Here is a 27,633-nt window from a genome sequence, read left to right on the forward strand (position 1 = left end):
AGAATACTGAATACGATGCGTCCGTTGTGTGCGTCGTGTGACGCCGATAGGTGTATTCTTAAAAGCGACGTATCGATTTCGTACGCCCAGTTTTCATATTTTGCTAGTTTTGCTCACACTATACGCAATTGCTTATTTTATCCATATGCGTGTGCCTACTGGAAACGCAGCCTCTGAGCCTCTGAGTATACTCAGTTAAGGTACTATTGATACATCACAAGGGGAGGCTCTTTCCATGCACCCCAGGGGATTACTAAAACTTCCTCAACTTGTATTGACTTAATTTTTATTAACAACAAAACACTCTTAGATAAATCATTTGTTAAAGATCATGGTATCTCAGATCATAAATCTGTGAATATCAAACTAAATACGGAAAGCCCTAATGAAAATAACAAATGGTATTTCCATAATAGATTATTCACAGACAGTAATACGGAAAATTTCAGAAAATCTCTATTACACATTGAATGGAAAAATGTAATTAAAAATGAAAAAAACATAAATGAAAACTATAGTAATTTTGACCAAATAATAACTGACCTGTTAAACAAACACATACCAGTAAAGAGAATTTATATAAGAACCAAAAAAAGTAAAGGATGGTTAACGACAGGTATTAAAAAGTCATGCGCACATAAGAGAGAATTAAAAATCTTACTTAATGAAACAAATAACAACACAATGAGGAAATATTATAAAAAATTTAACAAAATACTTAAAAAAAACCATACAAATATCAAAAAAGAAAGAATATATTAGACAAATGGAAAAATCTGTTAACAAAACTAAAACGATGTGGAAAATTATAAATTCAAAATCTAAAAACACTAAAAAACATAAACAACATAAATTTAAAAATAAATCATAAAATTATCGACTGTCCCTATGAAATTTCAAATAAATTCAACGAATACTTTGCAACAGTTGGTGAAAACAAACAGCATGATCCACAAAAGTCAGGACGGCCAGTCATAAACCCACCTACCTCCTCCATGTATTTGAACCCTGTTACGGAAAAAGAAATATCTCAACTTATAAAACTAATGAAAAACAAACATAGCGCTGGAGTAGATGTTATACCTCCAATTCTATTAAAAAAATGTAGAGACGAACTTTCAAAGCCATTAACTATCTTAATAAACCAAAGTTTCCAGCAAAACATTTTCCCGGATCTACTAAAATTTGCATTAATTACCCCACCACACCATTCACAAAAAAGATGACCCTACAAACCCAAATTATTACAGACCCATAGCGCTTTTACCTACCTTTTCCAAAGTTTTTGAAAGAGCAATGTACAATAGAGTAAATAGTTATCTTGAAAAATATAACATCCTTGACGATAGCCAAAATGGCTTTCGGAAATCGCGATCAACTACATTAGCAGTTTACAAATACGTCCAATCGGCTCTACAACAAATAAATGATAAGAAATATGCAGTAGGGTTGCTGCTGGATATGTCAAAAGCGTATGATAAAGTTTCACACTCCATACTTTTATCTAAATTAAATGGTATGGGAATCCGTGGGCAAGCATATCATTGGTTTCAATCATATTTAAGAGAGAGGAAACAAATAGTTCAAATAGAACATCACAATAATAGTACCGGTGAAATTAAAAAAATCCAGTCAAAAGAAAGAACTCGCACTTGTTCAATCCCGCAAGGTAGCGTCTTGGGATGCATCCTGTTCCTTGCATATATAAACGATCTCCCAAAAATTTTAAATAAAGAAAATACTTTGCCGATCTTATTTGCGGATGATGTATCAATATTACTGAAAATCGATAACCCAAGCCAGGTAAATACCACATTAGAACAGACGCTTACGAATGTGACTAACTGGCTTGAAGATCATAATCTTCAAATAAATTACACTAAAACAAAAATTATGGAGTTTCGACCGTACACTAAAATTCCTTTAGAAATTAATATAAATTATAAAAATATAAACTTAGAAACAGTAACAAAATTTAATCTGCTTGGAATATATTTAGACTCAAATCTTAATTGGAAAACCCACATTGAACACATAAAATTAAAATTAAATAAATTTACATATGCACTTTTTCAATTAAAATATACCACAGATACAAAAACGGCTCTATCACCTTATTATGCATATGCCTATTCCTGGCTTAGATACGGAGTAATGCTCTGGGGTAATAGTGTCAAATCTAATGAAATATTTATATTACAAAAAAAATGTATCAGAATATTAGCTCAGATAGATAATACAGAAAGTTGCAGACCATATTTTAAAAAATTTAACATATTAACATTACCCTCGTTATATCTTGAAGATATATGTACATTTGTTTTCAAACATAAACACATTTTTCCTACCTGTAATTAGTAATCTTACGGAATTCTGACAGTTATCAATTTTAGACAAATCAGAGATCACAAACCTTTTTGGGCTGGGCACTTTTTCAATACGAGTCTGGACATCTGAGACTATAATATATATTTTTTAGTCCCTGTATCCATTATATTAAGTGCGGCGCTCCAAATTAAAAGGGGATTTACCTAGGGTGAGAAATAATTACCGTACCTAAATATATCACAAACAGTGAAAAATACAATTAAAGATAATCTCAATTATCTTATATTATAATTATCGCTGTCGTAGAAAATATATCTAAAAACCACTAGTAATTCTTTTTGAAACGGTAGCCGTAGTACGCCGATGTCAGGCCGATGTTGCGTTCGTATTTGAATAGAGGTAAAAAATTTGCAATAGTCGGAATTTCGTTCCTGTAGAAAAACGCGTGAACCTTTCGTCGAATTGTCGTAAAAGTAAAGTCATCAAATTTATGTATGAAAGATAGTTGCGGACCACTCTTTTTCGGTTTCTGAAACTCTTTTGTGTCTTTATATTCTTTGATAATTTTATAGACACTTGACAGACTCACGCCAATCATCTCGGAAGTCTTTTTAGCACATTCCTTTGCACTCCAATCAGTTGTTTCCGGCCAATTTTCTATATTATATTAGTAAATATTTAGAATGATGGTCTTTTCGTTTGGCGAAAAAGAACCACGAGGACGCTTTTTTCTGGGAGAGAGAAAGTCTGACTCTTGTGCTCTGTCAGTTGGGGCTGTTTCCCGGGAAGGGCCAGGTTGTGGCTCCATAACGTTTATAAAAATCAACAAACGATCACAACGCGAAAAGTCAACAAGGAAAAACCTAACAGAAACTTAACAAATATAACAAGATGTAGACAAGAAATAGAAGCAAATTACACTGAGAATGAGAACATAATATATGAGCGCATTCGAGCATTCAAAGTCGAATGAAAATCAGTCAATGTGATAGATGCATAGTGACAGTCATTGACCTCAGAAAAAATATATCTCATAAACCTCTTTGGTGATATGATAGCTATCACCATAAAGTATCACATCATAGCACTTCCACGTCCATATCTTGAAAACTCACTAACCGATTTTGATGAAACCTACACTTGGTTCCTACGGTCGGAGGATCCTCCCTTTGCCATGGGGAAGCGCCTCCAGCATCTCCATACTGCCTTCCTAAGCTTGGACCATTTCCCACCACGCTGGTCCACTGCGGTGTTGGTGGGTTCACATATCTAGATGTTTTCCTTCTCCGTAAGAGCGATGGTATACGTGGGTGGTCTGAAAAGTTTCCGACCTAACATAGATACAAGATTTTTTTTCTTAAAATTTATTTTTATTCTTCTACATAGCCTGTAAAACAGTAATTAGGCGGCGCCAAAACACGGATTTATTGCGCCAAAACTGCGCCAACAGAGCATTGGAAATGTTCATTCGAACACGTCGTTGGTCTGACGTTAGCAAACGCGGCAGCCAATGCGCGGACAGCCTTCTCATGCCTAAATCTTGATTTAATATGTGATAAACACGTTTTCTGGACATTTTCATTGCCTCTGCTATCTCTCTCACTTTAATTCGGCGGTCGTCTAACACCATTTGGAGAACTTTAGCGATCTTATCGTCAGTAGTTACAGTTTTTGGACGTCCCGAACATTCATCATCTCCGAAGCTCTTACGGCCACGTTTAAATTCGGCTGCCCAAAATTTTACAATGGTAAATGACGGTGAAGAGTCCCCGTACACAGAATCTAACTCATCTTTGATTTTAAGACAGCTCGATACTCGATTTTTTCAGTTTTCACAGAAATGCTCACATTGACTCACTCAAACGACTGTAAATTAAAAACCACGCGCCAAAAATGGCTGAAACTTTGAAGTGTTGCTGTCAAAAGATGCACAGTTACATTCCCTGACTTTTATTGATGTGTGCTGCCATCTTCACGTTGAGGTCGGAAACTTTTCAGACCACCTACGTACATTGTACTTAAATTCAAAGAACTCATTGTTACCTACATGTCAGCGCCGAGATTCGAACCCGCATCTCTTGCTTGAGAAGCGGGCGCTTACCCGACTGAGCCAGTTGGACTCGCGCACTGAGTGTTCCGTACAAGTCTACTTAATTACCTGAGGTAGTTTTCCTTTTAATTTCATCATAATTATGTACATCTATACGAAATATCAGCTTAATTAGCTTAATATCTTTACCCGTTTCCGAGAAAAAAGGTGGTGACAACAAAGTGTGATCCTATAAGGGTTCCTTTTTTTCCTTTTGAGGTACGGAACCCTCAAAAAGAATAGTGACAATCGGATCAATCGTTTCGGAGATATGCGTGGACAAACATACATACCAACAAGCATATAAACATACATAGGTACATAAACATTTATAAAATTTTGAATATTTGTTTATTAGCCCTAATATATTGTCATATGTCAATATGGTGCAGTTCCAATAATCTTACATACATACCGAACATATATGTACTTACCGAATAGACAATCTTTTTTTGAAATTGATTAAAAAGGTTTATTATCCCTGAATTTAGTAGGAAGTGATGCCATGCTAAAGAATAAAATAAAGCAATTAAAATTAATTCGATACATTGGTCGTGAGTCGTGATCCTACTTCATATTATAAATGCGAAAGTTTGTAAGTGTTTGTGTGTATGTATGTATGTATGTACGTGTGTATGTTTGTTATTTCTTCACGTCAAAACGGCTGAACCGATTTTAATGAAATTTGGAATGGAGTTAGCTGACACCCTGGATTAACACATATGTTACTTTTTATCGCAGAATTCCCACGGGAAAACTTATTAAGGCGAAGCGAAGCTCGCGGGAACAGCTATTATATTGAAATATTTGTTATTTTTGTATTAGTTTACTTGAGCAAGTAAATATTTAGATTTATCTTTTTGTACAAAAATATTGAGAAAAAATTATTGCCCAGAAATGGATCGCAATTTTTCCTTTTTTCGGTGAAGAACTTTTTTAGTAGCATCACTTATAAAATGTCAGAATTCTTTCCAATTAAAAATTAGAGAGTAGAGTCGAACAAACCCACAATACAAACACTCGTCACAAAAAAAGACTATATGTCCCATTACATAGATTAAAAATGCTTTCCAACAGCCCTTATCACATGTCTATCAAAATATATAATAAATTACCCTTGCATATTCAAGAAATAACCCATGAAAAATTATTTAAAAACGAGCTGAAATCATATCTTGTCCAGGGATGTTTTTATTCAATAGATGAATTTATGAATGTATAATAATAATCGAAATAGTGTATAATCTCGTATAATTATAAGACATTATAATTGTATACATCGATTTTTTTGTATTATAATAATTTAAATTATATAAATTGCATGCCCTCAATTGCTACACCTGAAAAAGGTTACTAAGTTGTAAGTGCCTAAGTATTAAGAATATAACACCATGTACACACTTAGTATGCAATAAATCATTTGAATTTGAATTTGAATTTGAATTATCAGGAAAGAAATGTCATACGTGAATATGAGTTGTGGTTATGGCCCTCTTTGGGAGTTTTTTTAATGGATCAGAGGGTACAGTGAAACTATAAAGTCCTGAAATTAAATGAGGGCACTGCTATCTTTCATGTAGCAACCCTATATAGCGAAACATAACTGACTTTGATACTTGAAATTTTGCCTGTTAACTTCCTACCAATTTATGTATTTTAAAAACAACTCACCATCCACAAAAAAAGCTCTTAAACAAGCTAGGTAGAAGGTGTTAATATGAAGGCTAATAGTGAAACCAATAAATATTTATTTAGATAACGTTATTACAACTGTATAAAAAAAACTGGATCTGTTGACGAAGGGCACACATAGCAAAGACATCAATTTCTCTTTTTAGACGGCCAGTTCTGTTTCTTCCAGGAGTTAGGAATATTCCATATTTTGCGCTCTTTGGCACGTTGGTCCGATATAACTATAAAATAATATAAAAAAAAACCTTTTTGAGTTACACAATGCCCCCCAAATTCACACAATGTGAATTTAGTAAGTAAACAAACATATATCTTCAAGTATCAAAATGTTAAGGTTTGACTCAACTGAAACCAGATGAAACCTACAATCAGTGGTATGTAAACAATGTTCGACTTGGGCTCTAAACCTAGGTTTATCGATAAATGAAGCGTTGGTACTAATAAAAAATGAGTTATTACAATTTGTACAATGCTACATACCCGTCATAGACGCTGTACGAGCGTAAACATCCTCCAAATTCGACAAAATGTGTCCAGCTTTATGTTCCGCTAAACATTGTATTAAAACTCGATAAATAACTTCACTAGCTTGACTACAAATATTTTTTCTTCATCTTCCTAATTGCAACCAAGCGTAAATTGTTGCTTTTAACTAGATTATCCTTATAATTTATAAGAAAATTAAAAAAAAACAGCCAACCGCCTATTGACATAAACAATTGTTATGACTTTTATGTTTCTTTTCTAATGGTGCCAGGCTCCTGATTTTAGTTCCTCAAACATTAATTTCAGGACTTTATAGTGTCACTGTATATTGGCTTATTATTATGATGGAAAAAAGTGAGAAGTGACGAAGTAGTATTTCGGAGCCTCTTGACTTTTCACCTGTTCGTCAATACTATTCGGTGCATGGGCAGTCAATACTACTGACTGACTGACGCTAATCTAAGTAGCTGATCATTTCACAACGATCGGTACAAACCAAGGAACGTAATACTTCTCTAACTGGACGGTCGAAGGGCGTAGTGGTTAGTGACCCTGCCTGCTATGCCGAAGGTCCCGGGTTCGATTCCCGGCTGGGGCAGATATTTGTTTAAAGACAGATATTTGTACTCGGGTCTTTGGTGTTTGTAACGTCAGTGAAACACAGAGGCTAATGGTTGACTGATTTATTACTAATGTCACACCGCATACATACATATAGCAACACAGGTAGGTAGGTAAAGATATATATAGCTACTTATCCTAACATCTTCCCCTCTCAAATGACATGCTTACTAAAAAACACAACTAGATAATACTACATAGTATTCAAAGAATAATGTACATACCTACTAAAGAATTATGTACCTACTAAAGAATTTACACCCTAAGAAGTTCACAGTTAGAATACTTATATTAACATCCTATAGTAATTACTTACTCGGCAGACACGCATTAACAATTTAACACACTACATTATAACAACGTAAACAAATGAAGTTATTTCTGTTTTAAGTTGGTAGGTACTTAGTTATTATTCTTATTAACTCGTTGAGCCCTATTGAGAGCGCGCAACGCTCGGGCCGACATGTCGGAGGGCAACAGCTGATGCGGCGGCGGTGACGTCACTTGTTTACTGTTACTGCCACCGACCGGGCTATTATGGCCAGCCGCCGCCGTGTCCCCTTCACCCTCTGACGCATCCTCAAATGTAACGTCAGCATCCTTATCAACTTCTACCGAGTCATTGGCAACTACATTAGCATTAGCCCGCGTTAATGAATATCGGTTTCTATTTACTGGAATCAGCTGATCCGAATGTCTCCGCCATTGTACCTCTCGACCTACGTCAACTTTGTACGAAACTGGTCCGGTTTGTTCGACTAGCTTCCCTTCCGTCCACTTCCCCCCCCGCGCGGAGTAATCCCTGGCCAGCACGGCGTCCCCCGAGCGCAGCGCGGGGCGCGGGGAGCCCGGCGCGTGCTGCTGCTGGCGCCGCTGCGCGCGCTGCACCGCGGCCGCCACGTCGGGGCGCAGCGCGTCCAGCCGCGAGCGCAGGCGCCGCCCCATCAACGCGACCGCCGGGGCCACCCCCGTCGTTGCATGGGGACAGTTACGGTATTGCAAAAGAAATTTTGATAAAGCGGTAGCAACGTCCTCCCCCTCATGTAAAGCCCGTTTTAAACATTTTTTTATTGTTTTTACGGCATTCTCTGCCGCCCCGTTACCTTGCGGCCTATAAGGAGCTGACGTTACATGTTGAATGCAATTCTTTTCACAAAATTCCTTAAACTCTAAACTAAAGAACGGCGGGCCATTATCGGTCACCAATTGCGAGGGTAAACCCTGTGATGCAAAGACTGATCTGAATGCGGCTATTGTCGATCGCGAATCTGTACTACGCATCATAATGGCTTCAATCCATTTGGAGTGTGCATCGACTATTATTAGGTACTTTTTACCTCCACATTCCCCGAAATCCGCATGAACTCTTTGCCACGGGTTGAGTGGGAACTCCCAGGGGTGCAGCGGGGCGCGCGGGGGCGCGTCGCGGACCGCGCGGCACGCGCTGCACATTTTACACATTTCTTCTATATCTCGATCTAAAGTAGACCAATAAACATAATTTCGTGATAAATTTTTCATTTTATTTATACCCAAGTGGCCCTCATGAATTTCTTCTAAAATCTTTTTATGTAAAGTGCCCGGTATCACTATTCTGTACTTATAAATTAGACAACCTAAGTCAATTGTTAGTTCATGTTTACGCGCAAAATATGGTTTTTCTTCCTCGCAAGTGGTGTTCGACGGCCAACCAAATAAAACATAACCATAGATTTTACTTAGCAACACATCTTTCTTTGTCTCTTTAGCAATGTCATGGAAACTTATAGGCAATGACTCCTCAATCAAGTTTATATAGTTAACAACGTCCTTTACACGACCTTGCTGAGGTAACGGTAAACGCGATAATGCGTCGGCCGGGCCATTGTCCGCCGATCTAACAAATTCGACTGTAAAATCATACGCAGCTAAACGAGCTGCCCACCTCTGAAGGCGACTAGCTGCCGTCTGAGGAATACCCCCTTTAGCCCCAAAAATGTAACTCAACGGCTGATGGTCCGTTCGTAAAATGAATCGACGGCCAAATAGGTACTGATGGTGTTTGGTAATTCCGTAAAATATAGCTAGTGCTTCCTTGTCGAGCTGACTATAATTACGTTCGGCCGGGCTGAGCGTGCGCGACACGCAGCTGACGGGGCGCTCCGAGCCGTCCTCGTAGCGGTGCGCCAGCACGCCGCCCAGCCCGTACGCGCTGCTGTCCACCGACAGCACCACGGCGCGCCCCTCCTCGTAGTGGGCTAGTACGCCTCTAAAAAAGCCTTATCACATAATGAGTCCCATTTTCAGCTCGCTTCCTTTCTTAACAAATTATGCAATGGATGAAGTAAGCTACTCAGGTTAGGAATGAATTTTCCATAATAATTTAACATCCCTAAAAAACTTTTTAATTGCGATACATCTTCAGGTCGTGGCGCACTGGAAATGGCCTCTAATTTCGTTGGATCAGGCCTCAAGCCATCCTTATCTATTATAAAGCCCAAGTATTTGACCTCATTTTTCATAAATTCACATTTACTTAGTTTAATAGTGAGTCCCATGTTACGTAACCGTTCGAGTACAGCCCTGAGATTACTTATATGCTCTTTTTCATTAGCACCCGTACAGCAAATGTCATCTAAAAATACTACAGTACCAGGCACCCCTCGTAGTGTCTCTTCCATTAACTTTTGGAATTTTTCTGGAATGCACGATAACCCGTACGGGGTACGGCGGTAGGCAAATGTACCCATGTGCGTCGTGATAGCCGTGTACGGCTGAGAGTCTTCAGATAAAAGACACTGTTCATAGGCATGTTTCAAATCTATCTTTGAAAATTTTTCCCCCCCGCTCAAATTAGCAAATAATTCCTCAATGCGAGGTAAAGGGTAAAAGTCCCTCTTTAATTTAGGGTTAATTGTGATCTTATAATCACCGCATATTCGTACCTCGCCATTCTCCTTGACGACCGGTACGATGGGGGTGCCGTAGTCTGAATGGTGGACGCGGTACACCGAGCCGTCGGCCTGCAGCCGCTGCAGCTCGGCCTCCACGCGCGCCCGCAGCGCCAGCGGCACGGGCCGCGCGCGCACGTATACGCCCTCCGCGTCACTCAGCTGTAATCGAATGGTTTGTTTACATGTACCCAACTTATCTGTAAACACCTCAGGAAACTCCGCCCGTAACTGGTTCACTAATGAGGTCTCGGTTATTTCATTAAAGTTTATCTGATTAACTTTGAGTGCCCGCATCCAATCCCTGCCTAGTAAGGGACGGTTACCATTTTTTATCACGTATAGTGATAAGCCCTTAGCCTTTTCAACCCCCAAGGTAACGTCTACGTTAATATAACCGAGTGACTCGATTGGTGAACCAGAATAGCAGCGTAACATTAAATTATCCGATTTTAGTGGGTGGTGATAAAATACCCGTTTATAAAAGTCTTCACTAATTGCTGATATTCTACTGCCCGTATCAATTTCACATTCTATCTCACAATTGTCTATCAGTACTTTTATAAAATAAGGTTTATTACCTTGCGCTACGACCGCGATGTTAAACATGTCCTCGTCCGACTCCTCATTCACGAAATGGTGCCGCCCGGCCCATCTATTATCACTGTTATTTACTTGTTTACACATCACTTTTAGGTGACCCCTTTGATTACACTGATCACAATTATAATGCACAAATTTGCATCTATCCGGCCGATGTGGCTTGCCACATCGCCAGCACTGCACTGCGGCCTGGGCCCTGGGCCCGCCGCCGCCGCCGTCGCCGCCCCCGGGGGCCGCGCGGCCTGGCCAGCGCGGCCGGGAGACGCCCCCGCTGCCGCCGCCGCCGCCGCGCCTCGCGCTCGCCTGGTGCAGGCCCTCGCCTGCCTCGCCGCCGCCGCCGCCGCCACCTGAGGTCGTCGCAGCCGCCACGCTGCCGCTCACCTCCGCGTGTTTCTCTGCAGCCTCCAGCGCCAGAGCCAGTTCCACCGCCTCTTTATATTTGATTGTTGTTTCCGCGAAGATCCGAGACCTCATTGCCTCGCTCACCAGTCCCGACACAAATTGGTCTCTTAAGTTTTCTTCCAGGTTAGTTTTAAAGTTGCAGGTGGAAGCAAGGTGCTTGAGACTCTGTAGGTAGTCCATCAGTGGCTCGCCGGGGCGCTGGCGCCGCAGTCTGAAGACGTGGCGCTCCGCTATTTCGGACCGCTTCGGCTCCAAGTGCTCGGAGACTAAGCTTACCAGCTCGTCGAACGTCTTCTTCTCAGGATCCACCGGTGAGCAGAGGTCACACATCAGTGAATACGTGGCCTCGCCGACGACCGTGATTAGCATTGGCACTTTTAGCTCATCCTTTATTTCGTTAAGTAAAATAAACTGATTTACCCGCCGCACGTACGATAACCACTGTTTCGACCCTAGGTCAAAGGCTTCTATTTTGCCGATTGGCATTTTATCGAACGATTAAATATCACACACGCCGAAAACAAGATGTCCGCTTCCGCTCGTCGCCAGTGTAACGTCAGTGAAACACAGAGGCTAATGGTTGACTGATTTATTACTAATGTCACACCGCATACATACATATAGCAACACAGGTAGGTAGGTAAAGATATATATAGCTACTTATCCTAACAGTGTTGATATTTATATTTAATATGTATCTATCTATGTATTTGTGTAGATATATCAGCTGTCCGATACCCATAACACAGGCTCTGCCTAGCTTGGGGTCGGATGGCCGTGTGTGAGATGTCTCACAAAAAACACACAAAAAACACGCACTCACGCCTTGTACTAATGTACTCCCTTGCGGGGTAGGCAGAGGTGCATCACCCACTTTTCGCCAGAGTGTTATGTTAGTCCCAATGTAATAGGGGGCGGCGGGCCTTTTGCCATTTTACGGGCACATCCAAGACCCGAGAACAAATATCTGTGTTTAAACAAATATCTGCCCCAGCCGGGAATCGAACCCGTGACCATCGGCTCAGTAGTCAGGGTCACTAACCACTACGCCATTCGGTCGTCTCCACATATTATTATTATTTATATACCTAACTAGAAGGTACAAACACTATTGTAGATCTTGGTGTGAGTCGGTTATTGACACAATATGGACAGAAGAAGATACTATTATTATTCTAAGGCGACACACTGGTAAAAGCAGGCTGCATTTTGAAATGAAATGACTGAAACGCATAGACATAGTATTTTTTTTCTGTGGGCATAGACGACAAGTTCTCACAATGTCTAAACAAGTTCTTCGAATATTTTCCCTTTTTTGAAACGTATTTTATTGTGATTTCGTCTTGCATGATTGAAAAATATTGGTGATAAAAACGTCGTTTGGTTCAAACTATGTGGTATGTTTACTCTCCTTCAAAGATTATTTATATAGATGACGACACCCGGTAGTGAATCTGCTTCAGCGGCGGCTACACGGGTTTTTTATCGACGTCGATAAATTTTATTTAATGCGCATTCTACCCACCCACCAATAAATCACAGCCCCGTACTTATGGCAAATCGCGATATAAGACGTCGATAACGAACCCGTGTAGCGTCAGCTTGTGTACGGTACTGCTTTTCAAAACACATACGAATATTTTGCGCGATGATCGGTACTCGATAAACACTGCTATTCACACCATTTTACGGAGGCCAGAGCGGTTGCTGAGTACAGGACGGCGTGGCGCACTCTCGTGAAGGCCCTCTGTACCAGGGTACCATAGGACAACAGGGGACAACAGCATACACACTACGCGGACACCTTAACCCCTGACGATGACACAGCCGCTTCTTGCTATCATCACGACCCATCACGTCCCCACTGCTGGGCCACGGGTCTCCTTCCAATGAAGGAAGGGTTGTAGGCCTAGTCCACCACGCTGGCCAAGTGCGGGTTGGTGCACCCTAACACCAGCAAGCTTGTGCTGAGCCTATTGTTATACATGGTGAAATCTCCCCTAACCCCTGACAATGACACCGCCGCTTTCTGCTATACATGGTGGAAATTCCCTTAAACCCCTGACGATGACATCGCCGCTTGCTGCTATACAAGTGGAAACTCCCTTAAACCCTGACGATGACACTGCCGCTTACTCCTATACATGGTGGATAATCCCTAAACCCTGACGATGACATCGCCGCTTGTTGCAGCTGCATCCTCAAGTGCATGCTCCTGGTCATCCCCATTACCGTGGCCATCCTGCTGCTGATCACGTGGGCGGGACAGACCATCTTCAAGAAGACCGTCACGACCACCACCACTACCAAGGCCGCCGGCGGCATTATGGAAGTTCTTAAGAACATTGCTGGTTGACGGCTTAACAATACAGGGTGTTGCAAAATTGGTATACTAAGCCGAAACCTACATGTGCAGCATGTTATATCTAAGCCCGAAACTGAAATCAGAATTAGGAAATTCGCGAAAAAAACTTTTTTTTTTTCCATAGTAAAAGTCACGTGAAATTTTCAAATTCTGATTTCAGTTTCGGGCTCAGATATAACATGCTGCACATGTAGGTTTCGGCTTAATATACCCTTTTTGCAACACCTTGTATAAGCACAAGATGGAGCGTCAGTCCAAAAGAAACAGCTCGACAAAATACTAACAGCACTTCTACCACTGAGCTCTTTATTTTCTGTTGGAAGTTTATTTAATGCTTTTTTAGTATTTGATACACCATCCTGTTAATATATTGTTAATCTAAGGGTGACGGTAATGATAAAACGGACTAAATTTTGTTATAAACTCTGTGCTACAATAACTACAATCGAAAGGACTGATGAAGGGATAAAGCAATATGATACTGTTGTATTTTTTAAGATTACTTATTTCTTTGTACAATATTTTGTTATGTAGTTTTAGAATAGAATAGAATAGATATTCTTTATTTGTACACAGAAACATGGATAAAATTACAAAAAATACTTAATCTAACACATATGTACAAATGGCGGCCTTATCGCTTAAAGCGATTTCTTCCAGGCAACCATTGGGTGGAAGGATATTGCGATGCAAAGGGTTAAGTGTACTAGGAATAAAGAATATACATTAAATATTTAATATACTTAGCTTTAAATATTTATATACTATGTACCTATAATATACTTACAATATATATATATATATATATATTATAATATATATCAATATATAATACAATACATGCCACGTTACTTATATATAATAATAAGCATATTAAAGAGGATATAGCGATCTGTCTGTCAAAAACAGTCATTCAAGAGCCGAGGAAGTGGTCTTTTAGCATTCTTTTAAAGGAGACCAATGACGGTGCTTTCCGTATACTAAGTGGGAGATCGTTCCATAAAGTGATAGCTTGTATCATGAAGGAGTCACTAAAGAATTTCGTAGTATGGGGTGGAATGTTCAGCCGTAGGTTTTCTGAGGAACGCAATCCCCGGCTGTGAGTTTTAGTTATTAATTTATAATATATATACGTACTGTTATTTTCGTATACAAGTTGTTTCAATTTCCTTCAGTTTATTTAAAGAAGGTATAATTTAGTTTAGAGATGAGTTTAACTAGAGTTCGAGTCAATGCGTACCTAATTATTGTTTTGGTGGTTTTACAAAAAATCTTGAATGTATGTATGACCTTATGTACCTAAGTGGACTGTTGAAAATCATTCATGAAATTTGAAGAACAGAAATTTTAACTAACTAATTAAGAAGCTGGTTATTATATACAGGGTGTCCCAAAAGTCAACGTCATCCCTTAAAGGGCTGATAGGTCAGCTCATGAGAGGCCAGAATATCACAATATGACCTTAGTAAAAACTCGATAATTTTCGAGATATTGACACTTTTATAAATTTGCTGAAAATCGACACCTTGTATCAGTTTTTTGCGTGCCGCCGGTACAAAAATCCATATTGTTAGAATTTGTTTGGTGTTGCATCACCCTGTATAGCCCTGCTATTGATCGCAGTCAAAAAAAATATCGAGTAATCCTGTGTGTTTAAAAAAAACACGGTTTTCAAAGTCATAAAAGGTAATCGTATTTTCTTATAAACAACTTTGACCTTACATACTGTAAAAAAAATATATCACGAAAACCTGGCACCTTATTTGAAAAGATTGCTCATTTAATGCAGTTTCCAAAATGGTGTGAAGCGTTGCTATTGTTTCAATTAACAAAAAAGTTATTGCTATTTTAGTACAAAACGACCTCGATGTAAAATTGTTTGAAGGAAATTTATCTGACTGAATTTATTAAGGGTAAGTCATGTTGGAATGAGTAAAAGTAAAATAGGTGGGGTGGCCGGGAGTGGGAAAAGAGACAACGTTGTCACAGTTAATAAAAAAAAACGCATTTTGAGTATGTTTCTCGAAAAAAGTGGACTATAGCAAATCCACATTCCCCATAAATGTAGCGCATGGTAACGTACATTCCTGAGTAGTGCTAATGTGTGATATAATGAAGTAAAACGCTTACACATGTACATTGTACACCCACAGTATCCAAAAAAGGGACAGATCAGTTTGTCATTAACATTACCTCTAATTACTTGTTATTTATTTTAAAGTTATTGTTAAACAAAACCAAACTCTCAAAATTATGATTATGACCATCAATGAGTATTATTTTTTGCTGATTATGTTCTTAATATAATAATAAGGTGTTATAATATTGAGAAATAAAAATAAAAGTCAATAAATGTTTGTTTTTTTAAATAAGGTGTAAATAACGAAAAATATGTTTTATAAGAGTTTGGTAAGTTTTTTCTTAGCTATTTTTGCGTCATCTATGTTGCCACGGCTGACCCCATCACCTATTTTACTTTTACTCATTCCAACATGACTTACCCTTAATAAATTCAGTCAGATAAATTTCCTTCAAACAATTTTACATCGAGGTCGTTTTGTACTAAAATAGCAATAACTTTTTTGTTAATTGAAACAATAGCAACGTTTCATACCATTTTGGAAACTGCATTAAATGAGCAATCTTTTCAAATAAGGTGCCAGGTTTTCGTGGTATATTTTTTTTACAGTATGTAGAGTCAAAGATGTTTATAAGAAAATACGATTACCTTTTATGACTTTGAAAACCGTGTTTTTTTTAAACATACAGGATTACTCGATATTTTTTTTTGACTGCGATCAATAGCAGGGCTATACAGGGTGATGCAACACCAAACAAATTCTAACAATATGGATTTTTGTACCGGCGGCACGCAAAAAACTGATCCAAGGTGTCGATTTTCAGCAAATTTATAAAAGTGTCAATATCTCGAAAATTATCGAGTTTTTACTAAGGTCATATTGTGATATTCTGGCCTCTCATGAGCTGACCTATTAGCCCTTTAAGGGATGACGTTGACTTTTGGGACACCCTGTATAAATCCACCAGCTTATGTGCTTAAATTAAAATGAATTACCTATTATGGTTAGTAACGGAATTGGCTGCATTTTTCAATATGTTAAAGTAAAGCAATTTATCGGGTCATTGCCCCTCGTTTCCAAGAGGAATTTAAAATTGTTTTCCTTCCCTTTGAACCATTATACAGGATGCGCTTAAACGATTGAGGATATACAGGGTGCGCGTTTTCTTCCCCTCTTCTTTTTAGAGCGTCTTATTTTAGGTGTGTGTGGTGTGCGCCGCTTGTAACCGTGGCATTCATACTGTTTGAAAAAAACCATTATAATAATAATAATAATAATAATATGTGGGGACATCTCACACACGGCCATCCAACCCCAAACTAGGCCGAACCTGTGTTATGGGTGTCGGACAGCTGATATATTTACACAAATATATAGATAAATAGATACTAATTATAAATATCAACAGCCAAGACCCGAGAACAAATATCTGTGTTTAAACAAATATCTGCCCCAGCCGGGAATCGAACCCGGGACCTTCGGCTCAGCAGTCAGGGTCACTAACCACTACGCCATTTGGCCGTCTAATTAATATTAGCATTAATATATAGATTATGTTTAACATTAATATATAGATTATGTTTGACAATTGGTATAAATAAACAAATGGTTATCGTTAGTATACATACATGAGTACTATGTAGTATGAGTATGAGCAATAGTAAACTTAGGTATTTTTTTCCGAAAATTCTGTTTTAGAAATAATACATTCAATCATTTAAAATCTTTTTTTATTATTTTGTTACAAATATAAATAAAACAATGGTCTAAAATCCATCCTCAGTGAAATTTTACTGAACAAATAGCTGGAGTTATAAAAGGAAGAAACAAAGCACTTATGCGTTTGACAAATTGTCAAACAAGTCCGCTGAGGGTACCGGGTTCGGTGATCGACCGGGAACGGAGTTGCCGGCGACAGGAGATTATTATGTTACTAGCTGTTCCCGCGAGCTTCGCTTCGCCTTTAAAAGTTTTGCCGTGGGTATTCCGGGATAAAAAGTAGCCTATGTTTTTTCTCAAGGTATATCTGTACTAAATTTCATTCAAATCCGTTCAGTAGTTTTGGCGTGAAAGAGTAACAGACATTCGCATTTATAATATTAATTAGGATGTACTCACTCACTCTCTTACCTCCTAAGGATGTCTTGTAGATATTACTTGCAATGCAACAAGGCCGGGTTATTATGTAAAAAAAAATAGAATGTCCTACATAGGTACTTACATATATAAAGAATATTGTATTTATCATGTTGCTATGTGCATTGTGCAATTTAGTGGATTGTCAGAAGGCCTAGTGGTTAGCAATACAATACTGTCTGTTGTGAAGATGTTCCCGGGTTAAAATCAGTCAGTTGTTGTATATTAAATTATGCACTGTTGTTATTGTAGAGAAGCTTCTTTTATGTTGTCAACTGTAGATAAAATTGCAGAATATTTTACAGAAACATTCATAATAATCCTACAATAACTATACCTACTGTAGGTATCTCTAAACATGTTGCGCTACAGCTATGTAACTCCCCCCAATTTACGGGTAATTCACTCTCCACCTGGCAACCCCAGGTAGTTAACCCCATTCTCCCTCGGGGTTGTCAAGAAGGGGCGGAGCTGTCGGCACCAGCTGATCGCTCCACGAGTCGAGGCGACGGATTGATCATGCGTGCCAATCTTCATGAATATTTGGTAATATGTTTACAGCAGATTTCTTGTTTTGATAATAAGGTGCAAGGCGTTTCTCCAAGTGTAAATAAATGTCCGCGACTGTAATCCCCGAAGGGGTAGTCAAAGGTGACTCGCACTCGCTTTTCGCTTTACATTTAATTTTTTACTGATATGATGGGCCGCGAGCCGTATCGCCGTTTTTTAGAATGTAGGTGTGCAGTTTTCGTCTCTTTGTTTTCCTATAACGTAGGCACGTATACGCGCGTTTAATACGCAGTGAGCTATGGCCTTACTATTTAACAATTTGTTTGAGCTATAGCTCTAAAAGCCATTGTACTGTACAAAAACCCAATTTCGATGGTTTTAAAGAAAGTATAACTTATAACTCATCTCAAAGATCAATCAAGCAACTCCGCAGACGAGACAGTAGCCCGATGACGTCACAAATTCGCGGCAACTCGTGACGTCACTAGCTCTTGCGATGGATCACTTCGGTAACTGACCCGCGGCGCAAGCTATGGGAGAAGCCAGCTTTGAAATTGCGAGATAAAAAAGAGAGGAGTTATAAGTTTAACGAGTAAGTATGTGTATCTATTCATCTGTGTATCTCTCTCTGTGTGTGTGTGTGTATCTGCCTGTGGTAGCTGAACTGACTTTTGGTTTGTTTTTATGGGTCATAGGACTCATAGGTACAGTTCTCCCATATTAATAATGCGCATGCAAATCTTCGCAAACTGTCGTATTCCCGGAAACACCCGAATCATTGAATCGTAAGAGCCTTAAACAAAGCACTTGCATTTTGATCCTTGTTCGAAAGAAATAGTAGTCAATATCATCTGACACATAATCGAAAACAATTTGGGCGGTCGGTGGCTGTCACCGATCAGTCAAAGGTCTCAAGGTCAAGATCAGTATTACTTTTGTGGAATTATAAAGAGCTGCAATTACACATCGTTCTTGTTATTTTTTTCAAATGTGAATTTAATTTCAACTTTAATTATTTTTGACGACGCCATATTATGAGGCACATTTAAGAATAAAATATACGTCACATTGATAGACTTCACTTTGCCAATAAAGCCACACCCAAAAGACCAAGTTTGTAATTGTAATATTATTGTGAATGATCAGCGCTGTAAATACTTTTGAACTGAGATTTTAATGTAAACCTGTGTTTGAAATCCATATTTCTTCTTCTAATATAAACCTTGTGTTATTCAAACCTTATTTCATCCATATTAACACCAGCTTGAGTAAGACATTTGAAAAGTACTGTAACATTTTCGAAGTAAATTTTAATATTATGATAATATTATGAATTATCGACTCAAATTTCGTTACTGATAAATCAATATCTCTTTTAGCACCAAACGCATAAATCTAAAAAAATGCATGAAGAAAATGCACTTAACGACTCTAAATACATATCGTTTTCTGGCGCTCGGGAAATACGACCGTTGTCGAACAATGGCGAATATTTCTATGCGCATTATCAATTTTGGGGAACTGTAATGTTTTACCCAGAGTAATTTTAGCCATATTTTATTTAGCCCCTCGTAAGTTATGCGACTTTTATTGTTGAACATCTAGTTTATTAACGTTGGTATTTAATCAGCTAAGGTAAAGTTAAATATTTTGTCAGCAGTAATTATTCAGAATAATAATAATAATATGTGGGCAGAGCTTGTGTTATGGGTATCGGACAGCTGATATACACAAATAGATAGATAGATACTTAGATATTAAATATAGGTTACCTTTTTAAATATTAACAGCCAAGACCCGAGTACAAATATCTGTTTCTAAACAAATATCTGCCCCAGCCGGGAATCGAACTCGGGACCTTCGGCATAGCAGTCAGGGCCACTAACCACTACACCATTCGGCCGTCTGAATAAAGAGCAGAGTTGCCTCCAGTCACCTTACTATACCACTTTTGCAATTGCCTGTATACGTCTTTCTGACTGGGCAATCTTTTCCTCACGGTTCTGTTAGATAAATATGATAAGAAAAGATAAATATAATAGATTTTGCTAACCTAGACAAGTTGAAGGTCCAGGACTCAGCGTGGATGCCCCCTCGAAGATGAAATCCGAAGAAATCTTGATTTTCACTAACAAAATTCACTTTGTCTGTTTATAATAATTATCATCATCATCATCATCATCATCAGCCTATAGCAGTCCACTGCTGGACGTAGTCCTCTCCCAAAGCACGCCACTGGATGCGATCTATAGCTTGCCGCATCCAATCACCACCAGCAACCTTTCGCAAGTGGTCACCCCATCTAGGCGGAGGGCGTCCTACACTACGTTTGCCTAGTCGCGGTCTCCACTCCAGAACACGTTTACTCCAGAACTTGTCACTTGTGCCTCCGCCGAAAACTGCACAACTTGCCTCGCTCAGTTTTTGTTCTGTTCTCGTTGTTTTGTTCTCGTTTTGTTTTGTTCTCGTGTGGTTTTGTTGTCGGTGGCGTCGCGGCGCCGCTGCATTAGACGCCAGTTCTGGGGTCCTTTGTTTTGTGTTTCATTTTGTATGAATACGGGTTTGAATTGGCCCTGAATAGAAATTTCTAGAAGAGAGTAGTCGAGGTTTTTGCAAATTCATTTTCACATTATGGATGCAATGCGAGATAGATATTTTTGATATTTATTTATTGATTAGTCTATAGTTACGTAGTACGTTTATTTCTTTATGGGGTGTGGGAATGTATCGAATCTCTGCCTGAAAATATGACTGGTAAGATTAGAATGGCACCAATTTTTATTAGAGTCTCGAATAACCCAAGTATATGTATTTTTTCCAACATTGCCAAGCTATCAAATGCTATAGACAAACAGATAGACAATAATCACTGAAACTTATAACATCAATTAAATTCTTATCAACGAAACAAAACTTGCATCCTACGGAACCACCGTCTATTGTTTTGTTCTCTCTTGTCCAAGTTTGCTCTCTTTTGTTCTTCTGTTTCCAGTTTTAACGTGAGTTGCCACTTGTTTTTATTAAAGAATTGTGACGAGTACTTTAATACGAACTAGATGGAGTGTCGGTGCAAGAAACGCCTCGGCAAATAACACCCCATTTCTAACACTAAGCTCTTATTACTATATAACCTATGTGACACACCATCTCGGACGTATATTAATATCGATTCAGAAGGCGAAAATTTTAAATTTAGAGACGTCAAAACCTTAATTTCTTTGTTTAAAATTCGACTCTATGATTGTTTCCGTAAATGTCATTTTATGCTGGCATTTTTTTTAGTTTGACAGCGTTAAAATTAGAATTTCTGCCTTCAGAATCAACAGTATTGTTAATCTAAAAGTGGTGAAACTAGGTTATCTGTGTGCTTAGAACCGATAATTATAAAATAGTTTACTGAGAAACTTTTAATTTTAATATTTTATAGTTCGGTAGTAAGTAATGAAACTGACTTTTACGGTCATTCTTTTGCAGTAAAAAAAAACTTCTTTGGAATGCTCTTCCCGAAAACATACAACACGCACCCTCTAAAGCCTCTAATGTATTATTCTGCAAACAATTATTGCTAAAGCTGGAGTCAGAGGTGACTCGCAAGCGAGCCACCCGCATTCCACTTTAGGTACATTTTGTATTCACTTGATATGTCCCCAGCCGCATTCTGACATACCTAGGTCTTTTACTCTGATATTTTATGATACGTTACTTCACCACTGGAAAACTCTAGTCGGCCTCACATTCACTTATTTAAGAAACTCAAACAGTTGAATGCATGCACACATAGTGCTCGCTACTACCGCCACGGGTTACTTCAGCTTCACAAATAGCAAACGAAATCTGTTCTATTACCTACCCTACCCTACGTTTAAATACAACGAGGTATAAGCTTAGATACGATATAATATAGAAACTTATTTATTTATTTATTTATTTATTTATTTATTATAAAAACAATAATGCTTAACAGCTATGGCCAACACGCAATGGGAGCTAACGCGTGTGAATTTGCCGCTAGGGGCGCTGGTGTTGACTCAGGTCAAGTGACATTTTACTTTTCATACAGTTTGTTTGGCGGGCTTCGTGATAAATTATATTTTCGTTCATTTCCCTGTTGAAAAGTGATCTCTTTTCGCGAAATTATCGCAAATATGGATTATTTGTCGATGAATGTGCACGCTTTGCAGGAAAAGAGGCGCAAAAATAAGCGGTTTCAAAGAGCAGCTAATTCAGAGGTTAGTTTGTTTACTGTTTACAAACTTATTTTTTACGAAATGTATGCTTGTTTGCTTAGGTAACAGCTATGTTTTTTTCTTTTTACAGACACCAAGACTATGACCGTAACAGTAACTTGGTTGGAAACGTAGAGGACATCATCATACAACAAAATTGAGTGGCCTTCAGAAACTTTGTATAGCAGTGTGAACACTAAAAACGAAATTCCAGATCTAGATATTGTCACCAATGAGTACTTTGGAATTTATGTACAGTGTACATACCATCGCTCTTACGGTGAATGAAAACATCGTGATAAAACCTGCACATGTAGATTTTCGAACCCACCAACCTGCAAAGGACCAGCGTGGTAGAAAATGGTCCAAGCTTAGGAGTGGAGTTTAGACCTTAAGGCGATATGCACAAAGGCTCCATTCGAGTGAGCCAGGTGCAGGTAGTGACACCCCTACAAATAATAGAATACTTAGTATACTCGTACTATACTACCATTATTTAGTTTCAACTAACAACTCAACCAGCATTCATTGTGTGGATTACTAATGTGTTATATTTTTTGTATAGCAGTGTGTTTTAAACGGAAAGGATAAATAAAAGTTAAATCAGTGTGTTATTATTTTATTTTTATTGTATTTATTAAATGCCTAATCCTTATTTACATTATGTTCTTTCTGAAATTGGTTATAATGATTTTCACAAACACGAGATTGTCGGATAATAATTATTTCACAAGCCACTGTTTTAGAACAGTTTTATCACTTGGTAACATTATGTCCTCCTTTTCTTTCCGAACATAACGGATCTGCACAACATTGCGGCACAGTAACTCGATATGATGATAGTTATTTTATAATTAATAAGCTTATAAGGTTCAAGATTTAAAAACTTTATTTCGCGCCAATTTGATAAAGTCGCCTTTGATAAGTTTGACAGCTATGGTACCTCTTGACCTCAGTTGACAGTGGCGCCAACTGGTGAGCAAAAAAACGGTAGTCTTCATTATTGCTAGGTAGTACAACAATTATGTATTTACAAAATATAATAGAATTTAGCATTCAACAAATACAATTAAAATTATACAAAAAGAAACATAAAATACAACATTTAAAAAAAAACAGAATTAAAAATCTATATAAATTGAGATCATTTTAAACAATAAATAACATAGGTATATCTAGGAACTAAGTACAACTTTACTTAGATAAACAATATACGAACAACATGGAGTGCAGTGTAAAAGAAACGTCTTGATCCCAATTCTACCATTGAGCTCATATTTTGATTCGTTCGGTTAGATGATTTGTGAATAATAATCATAATTCATATCTAAACACTAAATATTGCTTCGAAGATTTGTGACAACATGGCTGAGTCTTTGTAATTACGATATGATATGCGAATTTTGAGTCTAAACTCAGGGGCTAGTTTTATTGTAAGGTAGAGTGACCCATCAGCCACCACGTCCCAAATAAGAATAGTTTTTACCAACTCGCCCGAAGAACTGGCGGGAAGTTTGTTCGCGAGTTCCTCCGAAGAAATACAGACGAGAAGCGATGAAAAGAGTTCCTTAGAATACGGTCAGGCATTGTGGGAAGCGGGTTTTTTGTTTCAGTCAGGGTATGGGTGGTTAAAGAAAAATTGGTTATTGTAAAGAGATAACTAGATACGATCATGGTATGATTTTTAAACCAATGTGGCAAGACAAAGGTGTTACTTTTCGTCTATTTGGGTAAAGTTACTCTCTAAAAACTAACAACTCGTAGTAAATAGTAAAATCACGCCTTTGAAAAGTTACGTTAACGTCCGTTAGTCCGACAACGTTAACTTTGCAACGTTTAAATAACGTAGTTTCACGTTAAAAATCCCTGAAATGCAACACTAACTTTTGAGCTAACTATGCTTTTGAACGTCTTGAACGGTAAACAGTATATATAATCCAAAAAAATACTAAATGAAAATCTGTTCAACCGGGGGTTACTAAAATATGGGAGTATTCTCCAATTAATGAAGAAGAACCAGACGTCACTGCCAGGAATTACGAAGAATAATTTTATAGTTCCCCTATTAACTTTTAATACCGAATATTTAAATTTATTTCCGTTGCAAAGCTAACTTAGTAAAAAGTCTCAATAGCACAAGTTTAACTAAAAACTAGAAAGCGCACATGTGCTCCCCGGGGTCGCAATCACCACAGATATTTTGAATTTGGAACAGAACAAAGACAATGGCGGCCGGATGTTAAAGTAAAGTAAAAAGCACACGTTTCCGGTTCCGGCGCTGATTGTGAAAAGAGTTTGTGTTGCCATGTGTCTTGTTATATATACTTACCACCTTGTTACTTTCATTGTATTTTTATATGTGGGAAGAACCTAATGAAATAATAGATTAGATGGTACTTGTAGTGGTGTGGTCAGTACCAGATCTGTAAATTGCGAAAATCAAAAAGTTGGTTAAAATTACCACTTTTGCAACATCATGTAGCTATATTTTGTTTCAGGAGTTAGGTATTTAAACTGTGTCTATTTCTAGATGGCATTGAAGTAGAAACAGGCACGTGTATAAAGGTCGTCTGTCCTGGGGACAAAAAGGCGTCCCACGCCTATTTTATTTATTTATTTTTATTTTAACACTTTATTGTACACAAAAAAACATAAATACATAACAATTTATAAACACAGTAAAAGCATACAATGGCGGGCTTATTGCCAAAAAGCAATTTCTTCCAGCCAACCTTTGTTGGTGGATAAAAGAGTTACTTACGAGCTATTAAGTTACAGGTACAACAACAGTTACAACAAAGAAAATTAAAAATTAAAAAAATTAAAACAGTACTAATATAATACAGCCTACAATTCTTGTTGCTCAATCTTAAAAATACCTATACCTACTTAAAACATTAATACAAAATAAGCATATAAATAAATACCTACTAAGAAAAATACATAAGTACCTACTTTAAAATATAATGAAAAATATATATAAAATATATACCTAATATTGTAATACATAAATAAATATATATATCTGCCAACCTAAGGTATTGAAATAGTGTTTCTTCACATTGATTTTAAAAGTAGCCAGCGATGGCGACAGTCGTACGCTCACTGGTAAGGAGTTCCATAGACTTGCAGCCTTCATAGCGAAAGAATCACTGTAGGAGGCCGCATTGTGGTTGGGTATACTCAACAACTTGTTTTCTTGAGACCTCAACTCTCGACCATGGGAATGAGAGCACAAGAAAGAAAACTTGCACTTCAGGTATGCGGGAGATGAGGGGTTGTTTAGCACGTTATATAATAAACAAAGGATATGAGTATTCCGGCGAAGGCGAATAGGAAGCCACTTCAGTCGAGCACGGTACTCAGAAATGTGATCGTATTTACGTAATCCGAAAATAAAACGGATACATAAATTCTGGAGACGTTCGAGTTTGTTGAGTAGCTATTCAGTGAGGTCGAGATAGCTTACGTCAGCGTAATCAAGAATATATTTTTCTAAGGTTTTTCATGTTTCCTGAATTAATAGTGAGAAAAAGACAAATTAGTGTTTTCAGGATATAAATGGTGCCATTCTTTTTTAATGTTTGGCCTTAAATACTACAGGGATACCTTGCTTAAATGAGTTGAGTAGACTTGCCTAAAAATATTTATTTACCTACATCTAATTACTACATTTAAATTAATACAATGGTTTATGTTATAGGTACTTAGTAGTTTCTGTTCAAAAATATTAAGTACTTAAATCTTCATCATCATCAGCCAATAATCATCCACTACTGGACAAAGGCCTCTCCCAAGGAGCGCCACAACACTCGGTCCTCGGACTTCCTCATCCAACCACTACCGGCTACCCGCCTAAGGTCGTCGGTCCAGCGGGCAGGAGGGCGTCCCACGCTACCATCCCACCCCGCATAGCTCTCTCCATAGCACGCTGAGCGACTTTAAATTGGTGGACCAGTCCTACCGTCACGTCTCTGCACCATACTTAAATCTTAAATGTAACATATTATTGGAAATATTTACATAATACAATATATTTGCATTCTACACTCCACAAAAACGGCTGTGTCTTACGGAAAATTGCCATAACATTGATATTTTTAAATGAAGTGGACGCACTTGTGCGAATTTTTATACAAATAAATAGTGGATGCGATGCGTCCGTTGCACACGATGCCGAAAGGTGGTCGCTTACCTTACATCACCTCTAGTCTCTATGCAAGAGTCGCACTACGCTACCCACAGTTCCCACAGACATATTATATGACTAGATGTCACAAATGCACTCATTCTATTAGACCCGGGAGTTTCGAAATTTGTATAGGAATTATTATTTTGACACTGATGTTAGCTCTCTCTCTCTCTCTCTCTCTCTCAGCCTTCCATAGTCCACTGTTGGACATAGGCCTCTCCTAACGATCGCCACCCCAAACGGTCACCCGCCATCTGCATCCAGCGGCTTCCCGCTACCTTCCGCAGATCATCAGTCCGCCGATGTTAGCTGGACGGAAATAAATGTATGAACGTAGTGATTATTTTATGTTAAAAGATTTTCAACCAAAATTTGATCATAATTATCAACCTTTCGGCACGCGCAGTATGTACACTTGAGGAATCTAGTGTCATATATGTCTGTGACACCACCGACAGCCACGTCTGGGATCCGAACCTGCGTCCGTCTAATTATGTAGAGCGACGCGTGCGCGGAATAATGCGAGGAGAGTAGGATTGGGGAGTGGTGGCGCTAGTGGGCAGATTTAAAATAAAACCTATTGAAATACCTATATTTAATAGAAAATTAAAGCCATGGTGGCTTAATGGATAAGACCTCAGGATGGCTTTTACCAAACGCTGCTGGCAGACTTTTGAAAGGCGACTATTTACGTATTAGGAGCAGGCGACGTGTCGCAACGTATCTACTGCTGCCGCTCGCTACACGGGTTCGTTCCCGACGTACAAAACATCACTATATCGTGATCCGACATAACTACGGCGCTGTGCAATACAACGTGCGTTAAATGAGTTTATCGACTTCGATAACGATCCCGTGTAGTTGCCACTGGTTTCTATGTATTTGTATGTTTCAAAGTTACTCAATACATTGGTCTGGCTACACGTCACTGATGTAATCTACTTCTATAGTTACATAACTTATCTATTTTTT

General features: G+C 38.3%; 1 protein-coding gene and 1 long non-coding RNA gene across 2 annotated transcripts; one reads left to right on the forward strand and one right to left on the reverse strand.

The window, feature by feature from the left end:
• Positions 1 to 10,203: 10,203 nt before the first annotated feature.
• On the reverse strand, positions 10,204 to 11,544 carry LOC119692930. The gene is made up of 2 exons (XM_038114631.2): positions 10,728 to 11,544; positions 10,204 to 10,308 (listed from the first exon to the last, which is right to left on the reverse strand). Exons 1-2 carry the CDS (start codon positions 11,518 to 11,520, stop codon positions 10,301 to 10,303), a joined length of 801 nt encoding a protein of 266 aa, XP_037970559.1. The 5' UTR covers positions 11,521 to 11,544; the 3' UTR covers positions 10,204 to 10,300.
• Positions 11,545 to 12,403: 859 nt separating this feature from the next.
• LOC125491117 lies at positions 12,404 to 14,666 on the forward strand. Its single transcript, XR_007268129.1, has 2 exons — positions 12,404 to 12,548; positions 13,345 to 14,666. It is a non-coding gene; the product is annotated as an uncharacterized LOC125491117 (long non-coding RNA).
• Positions 14,667 to 27,633: the final 12,967 nt, after the last annotated feature.

The sequence above is a fragment of the Plutella xylostella genome, chromosome 31, assembly GCF_932276165.1.
Source record: "Plutella xylostella chromosome 31, ilPluXylo3.1, whole genome shotgun sequence".
In the NCBI taxonomy this organism is placed as follows: domain Eukaryota; kingdom Metazoa; phylum Arthropoda; class Insecta; order Lepidoptera; family Plutellidae; genus Plutella; species Plutella xylostella.